The 8,122-nt window shown below is 37.5% G+C and overlaps 1 protein-coding gene across 4 annotated transcripts in view; it reads right to left on the reverse strand.

Moving 5' to 3' along the window:
• Nucleotides 1-8,122, reverse strand: part of LOC106878652 (TBC1 domain family member 22B) — a 107,253-nt gene that overhangs the window by 45,519 nt on the left and 53,612 nt on the right. For all 4 annotated transcript variants that reach the window (XM_052976176.1, XM_014927934.2, XM_014927935.2 and 1 more), the window contains one exon: nucleotides 2,879-2,932. In XM_052976176.1, the coding sequence (XP_052832136.1) occupies nucleotides 2,879-2,932 (54 nt within the window). The remainder of the gene's footprint in view (nucleotides 1-2,878; nucleotides 2,933-8,122) is intronic.

Raw genomic sequence — 8,122 nt, forward strand, 5'->3', positions numbered from 1 at the left:
TTAGTGAACAAACTAAACACAAACAAATTGCTGAGGTGAATTACTCAGAGACTCCATCTGCACAAAAACACAATAGTTAAGTTACTATTAACATATTGAGTTAGTATTGATTAGTTTATTATTTAACCAAAACTTTCACAATTAAGAAGCTTTCATTTAATTATATAAAGTAAATGGTTCTCAAATGTTTCTCACCATTCAAGATTAAAGAAGCCAAAACATACAAATTTTATCACTGATTGCTATGAAACGTTAGCACACCAGACAAAATGTTTAGAGGCATTTCCTGTTTTTACATTCTGGGTTCAAATTCTGCTGAGGTCAACTTTGCCTTTCATCTTTTCAGAATCAATGAAGTGAGGACCAATCAAGCACTGAAGTCAACGTAATCAACTAGCCCCCCCCCCTCCCCCAAAATTGCAGGCCTTGTGCCTATAGCAGAAAGGATTATTTTGAAACTTTGCACTTCTTGTAATTATTTTGGTTCTTTACTTAAATAGTTATGGTTTGTACAAAATTTGAAATATACAATGGAAGCAGATCTGTAATGAAAAAAACTATGCTTCTTCCTTAAAGGAAGAAGCATGGAGTTTTTTTCATTACAGATCGAAGCCCAGAGTTTCCCCTAGGGAGTCGTCACACTTGGCCTCTACCGACCCTCTACAGACTGACGAGGTGGAACCCCCACCGCTAGCTGATCTGATGTTTTGGAAGTGATAAAAATATACTGCAAAGCTGCAAAAACAGAGAAATACATATCTGTCAATCTCACAGTCACTTCTGATGTGATCTTGTTTTGCCTAACCCTGAAGTATCTTTTATTCGTTTCAGTCATTAGACTATAGCCATGCTGGGGCACCAACTTCAAAGTGATTTTTTTTCTCAAGATTATTCCACACATCTTCAAAAGAGCAGAACTAGGAGGCAGTTCACTGGCACGGAATTTTAAAAAAAGTTCAGTTTGTCACTCAGCATTGTTTTGATAGGTGCGTCAACACACACACACACACGCTTTCTACAGTTTCCAACTAACAAATATGTTTACCAGGCACTGACCAGCCTGGGGCTACAATAAAAGACACTCAACCCAAAGTGCCATGCGATGGGACTGAACTGGAGACCATGTGATTAAGAAGCAGATTCTCGGCCACACATGTGTGTTTATACTTGTCTCATAACTTAGCAATTTTATAAAGAGGCTATAGAAGCTGTACTCTCCTCAAAAATAAGTAATGGGTTTGTATGATCATCTAAACCCTTGAAGTCCTTGCCCAACAAGACGATTCCCCAATAACAGAAACCAGTGAAAATAATCAACCTATCCCTCCCCTGAAATTGCTGGTCTTGTGCCAAAATTTGAAAGCACCATTATTATCATTACTACTACTGAGTGAGAGAGCAGTGTATGTCATCAAAGTGACACTGGGGTAAAATATACAAAGCCCAGTATACCCATCATGACTACCCAACTGATAAGGGTACACATGCATCACAACCACATGTGCATGACATGGTGATCTCATTTCAAGATAAACAGTACATGACCTTGCAGGTGGAGCTCAATTAAAATTTTCTTCAACTGGAGTAGCCCATCTTGTTCAAAAGGTCCCTGAATAAGGGTTAAGGATGTCAAACAAAACACCAATGTTTCCAGAAGTGTATTACCCAAAACCCAAAGAATTCCATTCAATACATAGCTATGATGCTCCACCACTACATCTGCTCATGATCAGAGATGCACATATCATCAAACACCAAGGAACATGCTCAACTGGTTATGGTCAAACAACTGACAAACAAACCAGTGGTATTGAGCAGAATATTTGCTGCAGACCATCTCTTTTATACCAAGGCAAAACAATGTACATGATAACACTTCCAATCAGCTCAGATCAGAAGCCATGAGAGCCACTGCCTGATTATTATCATCTTAAAGCAGTGAGATGGCAGAATTGTATGTAGGGCAAAATGCTTAGTGGCATTTTGTCTGTTCAAATGCCACCGGAGTCAACTTAGCCTTTCATCCTTTGGGATCAATAAATTTGAGCCAAAATTTGAAACCACCACCATTATTATTATTATTATTATTATTATTAAGGTGGTGAGCTAGAAGAGTCGTTAGCATGCCAGGCAACATGCTTAGCGGCATTTCGTCCATCCTTACATTCTGAGTTAAAATTCTGCCAGAGTCGACTTTGCCTTTCATCCTTTTGGGGTCGATAAAATAAATACTAGTTACACACTGGGTTAAATGTAATTGACTTTCTCCCTCCCTCAAAATTTCAGGCCTTGTGCCTAAATGTTTTTGCAAGTCATTTTCAGGTCTTAGTCTATCAACAAAAAGATCTTTAACTCTGAAACATTTGATAACAACAAACATTTGATAACAACAAACATTTGATAACAACAAACTTCACATAGTCATCTTTCGAAACATGTCTGGTTTAGATATTTACTTTATCAACATCATCATTCTTTAACATCCGTTTTCCATGCTGACAAGGTTTGACCAGAACTAGCAAGCAAGAGTGCTTCACCAGGCTTCAGTCCGATTTGGCTTGGATTCTACGACTGGATGCCCTTCTTTACACCAACCACTTATCAGTGTGTGCTGGGTGCTTTTAACATGGCACTGGTACTTAACTTCATTTGGAAACATGTCTTTACCAGGATAGGATGCATTCGTGTGAGATTACAGGTATACTCTTCTATTAAAGGATTTGTAAAAAGCGATTTATTTCGACCCTGTTCATGTGCAACTGAAGTATTTTCTTTGAATAGATTTAATAAAAAAAAAGAAAGAAAAAGCAGTAATGTCATTCATTATAAAAACAAATCAGCTTCTCGTGAAAATAAACAACTCAATTTGTATACATACCTGATAGGTCGTTCAATACGTGGTGGGTGTTGTGCGCCATAAACTGGCTTGATACTAAAAAAGCGAAAGAAGGAAAAATTTCAGTAATTCATAACTCAGTGTTCAGCAATAAAACCCATTTAACAATTTCACAATAAAAATTTTCAAACTATATTTATTATTTACATTTACATGACCAATGTGTTTGTTTTGTAACGATAAGAAAGAGATATAAGGTGTTAGTAAAGAAGCCTGGGTGGTATTAGAGCAGGAAAACAAGGTTGAAAGTCAGGTAAGGTTTCAAAGCTTAATTGGATTCTTGGTCCTGTATTTTGAAGATGTTGTTCCGATAACCAACAGCTGTGAAGCTGCGGTTTAATAAAAGCGTTTGATTACTTCAGCCTTTCCAAGTGATAGCACCCCTAAAATAATACACTTTAATCTGTATCATCTTGATTTAGCATAAAAGGGTGAGGTGGGTTATTTTTAAGACAATGGTTTAATACCTGTAGTAGAAAAAATAAAATAAAATTGCTGTCCATCAGCTAGGAATTTGCTAGGCTTTTCAATTTCCAAATAACAATGATTTTCGAAATTGTGATCAAGAGTTAGCTTTGCTATGCAGGAGAATGATAAACCAAGAGGCTGTCATGCCTTTCTGAAAGGCATCAGAGAAAGAAAGAAATAGATGCACAAAATAAGGTCATAAACTGGCTTTCAAAAGACGGATGACTGTTTTGAATGTCAAAAGTTTAAAGCAAATGAAATTTAGTAAATCGTCCAGAAATTAAACTGGGTAAAATAAAGTAACATATATGTCAATGCCAAAACCCATGGGAAGGAAACTTTGATTTCAATGAGGTGAAAATATGATTAAATATATTTACATATATCAAGAATTTGTTTGTGGAAGATGTGAGCAAGGAGCTGGAGAGCTGATGGAACCAGTGAAAATGCTATGTGATGAGGTGGAAACAGTAAGAGGGTTTTGTTATTTGAGAGATAGGGTAGGTGTAAATGACGGATGTGAAGCAGATGTGACAGCAAGAGCGAGACTTGGCTGGGTGAAGTTCAGGGAATGTGGAGTGTTTTTATAGAGGGAAAAGATTCTCATTAAAGATGAAAGGAAGGGTCAATAAGAGTTGTTTGAGAGCTGCAAGGCTGAATGGGAGTGAGACATGGTGTCAGAGGGAGAGAGAGATGGTAATCTTGAAAAAGACAGAGAGCAATGGTGAGAGAAATGTGTGGGATGAAGCTGTTTGATAAGAGGAGGACTGAGGACTTGATGGGGATGCTGGGGTTGGAGGAATTGGTGGAATGGTTGGTAAGGGCAAATGGAGTGATGTGTTATGGGCATGTGCTGAGGAGGGATGAAGAGCATGTTCTGAGGAGGGTGATTGTGCTTGAGGTAAATGGAGCAAGAAAGTGAGGTAGACCAAGGAAAAGGACAAGATTGGGAGGGTTGGTTTGAAAAAGAAGACACTCAAAACCGGGTTGCTACAGCATGGATGTAGATCCGGCCACGCCTGTTAACGGGGACAAAACCCAGATTTAAAACAATGGATAATGATGATGATGAAATTTAATTTAATAGACCCACGTGTTGTGTGTTGCTTGAAATAACTTTCAAAGATATTCATACAATATTGGCGCCAATAGGTATTCTAAATAGAATACAAATTTGACAAAATATGTATCAAATCATCACCATCATCATCATCCAGATGAGTGGCTGATAAAGAGCAATGCAACTCATCCAGGACAGATGTCCCAATCAGTATGATGCAGCATGAATATCTAGCCAGGCTTTTAGTCACATTGGTCTTTCACTAGCTGAAACACCTGCACATTCCATGACTACAGATAATAGCAGTAGTTTGCTAACTAAACTGGTTGATCCTGGCCATTGTCAGCATCTGGTGATATTCACCATTGATTCAATGAATTCATTTGCCAAAATAGTTGTACCAGAGACACATTATAATCATTGTAGTTTCAATGAGGATTAAGATTGTTATAGAAATTACTTTATAAAGGAGGCTTTGGTCAGTCAAATGAAACACAGTGGGCTGATGCTAGTTTAGTTGAATTTTTCCTCTCAGTGGGCATGGCTGTGTGGTAAGAAGTTTGCTTCCCAACCACATAGTTTTGGGTTCACTCCCACTACGTGGCACCTTGAGCAAGTGTCTTCTATTATAGCCTCAGACCAACCAAAACATTATGAGCAGATTTGGTAGACAGAAACTGAAAGAAGCCCATCAGATATAAATGTGTGTGCGTGTGTCTTTGTGTCTGTCCCCCACCACTGCTTGACAACCAGTGTTGGTGTGTTTACATCCCCGTAACTTAGCAGTTCAGCAAAGAGACCAATGGAATAAGTACCAGGCTTAAAAAGAAAACAAGTACTGGGGCTGATTAGTTCAACTAAAATTCCTCGAGGTGGTGCCCCAGCATGGCCAGTCTGATGACTGAAACAAGGAAAAGACAAAAGATATCCCACTGTACTGGTTTAGACGAGTGCTGATGTTGTATGGTATATATGCTGCAAGTAGATTTTTCTGCAAACAGAAGTTATGATAATTAAAATTTCCAATTAGAGTCGATTATTTTTCAATACCACATAGAAAATAAAGAATTTAGGCAGAGAAGGATTATCAAGCAGATTTTACAAGCTACACCTTCTCCAGCAACTTGAAATTATCACAATCTCATTTAACAGCTTTCACTTTGATGGTGATGATCAGTGCTTCTCAACAGGGGTTCATACAAGATTTTGTAATTAAAATTCATGTGCAATAAATTGGTTATACTTCTACAATGCCCAAAACAGGCATGGCTGTATGTTAAGAAGTTTGTTTCCCAACCACGTAGCTCCAGGTTCCAGTCCCACTGCATGGTACCTCAGGCAAGTGTCTTCTACAATAGCCTCACGCTGACCAAAGCCTTGTGAGTGGATTTGGTAAACAGAAACTGAAAGAAGCCCATCATGTGTGTGTGTGTGTGTGTGTGTGTGTGTGTGTGTGTGTGTATGAACTACTAACAACACACCATAACAACAACATCCTCTAGCTTGCAGTGAAATGTTAATCTTATAACTTTGAAGTCTATTACGTCACCTGATGAGGCTCCTTTGCACTGTGAGATGCATCTGATGCAATTATATCATTCCCCACTCACTCGGGAGTAGTGCAGTAGGCAGCCAAAACAATCGTTGTGCTAAATAAAGCTTCCAGTTACACTCTGTCTTCTGTATCAGTCATTTAGAATATATATGTGTGTGTGTGTATGTGTGTGTGTGTTTGTCCCCCACCACAGTTTGACAACTGGTGTTGGTGTGTTTACATCCCTGTAACTGAGCAGTTCAGCAAAAAGAGACTAATAGCATAAGTACTAGCTTTAAAAAAAAGTCCTGGGGTCAATTTGACTAAAACCCTTCAAGTTAGCGTTCCAGCATGGCTGCAGTCAAATGACTGAAATAAGTAAATTATAAAAAAATGAGACAATTCCTAAAAACATCTAATTATAAAAATATAAGATTCTTTAAAACATTGACTGGCTATGGAGGTCCACAGGAGTAAAATGGGAATCAAAAGGGGTCCAAATGTTTGAGAATCACTGATGATAATGGTTGTCATCAGTGTCGTCATCACTCCTACCTAACACAGGCAAAAGGCCATAAATTTGGGAGTAGAGAAACAATTAAATTTGACCTCAAATACTTATTTTAGTGAGCAAAGATGGATAATAGGCAAAGTCAATCTCAGCGAGGTTTGAACTTGGAATAAAAAGCACCAAAATAAATACTACAAAGCATGTTGCTTGATGTTCGTGACAACAATTTCTCAATTAGGCACAAGACCTCAATTCTTGGAGAAGATTGTTGATGATACTAACCCATACTAATTGAAAGGTACTTATTTTACCAACCCCAAAAAGATGAAAGACAAAGTCAACATAGTCACGCACCTTAACTTTTACTTGACTAACATTTCATCCAGATGAATGAAAGGTGAAGCTGACCTCAGCAGGATTTGAACTCAGAATGTAAAAGCATGCGAGTAAATAATACAAGCTTTTTATCCACAGCTCTACCAATTCTGCTAATCCACCAAGAATAACACAGGCATAATGTGAGAAATTCAGTAAAGGAGGTGGGGTAGTCAATCACATTACCTCTACTAACATTAGTAAGTTGTTCCAGAGACACAAGGCCAGAATCTGGGAGGGAGGGGCAGTTGATCATATCTGCACTAGTACTTGACTGTTAATTTTTACATGTCACCAACACTCGCCAGGCCCACAATTTCAAGTAGTTTGAGGCTATGTAGTTAGTATTTAAATGTTTTGTGGCTACTACTAACAATATACACATACATAGTCAATACTTTAATGTATTTCAACACTATTAACTTTTCGTAAATATGTGATCAGTATTTGAATATATTTTGAGTACTTCTATTATTCGCCAATATCTGAAAAAAAAAAATTCTTGTTATATATATCTATGAACATCAACATATTTTTCTACATGTGTAGTTGGTAGTTCAATGTATTTTGCACAGTTATTATAAGCACCAATATCTGAAAATAAATTGTGTTGCTGACAACATTTGAGTATGAACCTGTTTCTGTTGCCTTTCATTTAATGGTTAACTGATTTTATTTCTTGTACAACCTGTTGCTTCATTATTATATATATCTCAATAACTTGTGGCAAAAAAAGAAAAGGGAAAATTTTAAAACAAAATTTTAAAAAAGCAAGAAGAAATTCTATTTTGGTAAGCTGTCACTGATAAAAGAAACTTCAGTTTCTCAGCTTGTAGTAGCTTCTGAGAGACTATGGTGGTTTACAAGTCAACCAACCAAACTGATAAAAACAGACATTTTCTTATTTTTTATAGTTGTCTTTTTTTTATAGTAGTAGTTTTTTTTTTTTGGTTCAACAGAAATGTGATCAAAAGCATCCCACTGAGAACCGCTGTCATCTGGTGCATCTAGGATTACATTATCCAATGTGCTCTCCCCAACTTTTATATTTTATCTTATGTTATTTTACACATATGGTTGTGTGATTAAGAAGCTCACTTTGTAATCATGTGGTTTTGGGTTCCAACCCACTGCAATGTACCTTGGGCAAGTGTCTGTTACTATAGCCCCAGGTCAACCACAGCCTTGTAAGTGGATTTAGTAGATAGAAACTGTGGGTAAGCCCGTTGTGTGTGTGTGTGTGTGTGTGTGTGTGTGTGTGTGTGTGTGTGTGTGTGT

This window comes from Octopus bimaculoides, chromosome 24 (genome assembly GCF_001194135.2).
Source record: "Octopus bimaculoides isolate UCB-OBI-ISO-001 chromosome 24, ASM119413v2, whole genome shotgun sequence".
Taxonomy (NCBI): Eukaryota; Metazoa; Mollusca; class Cephalopoda; order Octopoda; family Octopodidae; genus Octopus; species Octopus bimaculoides.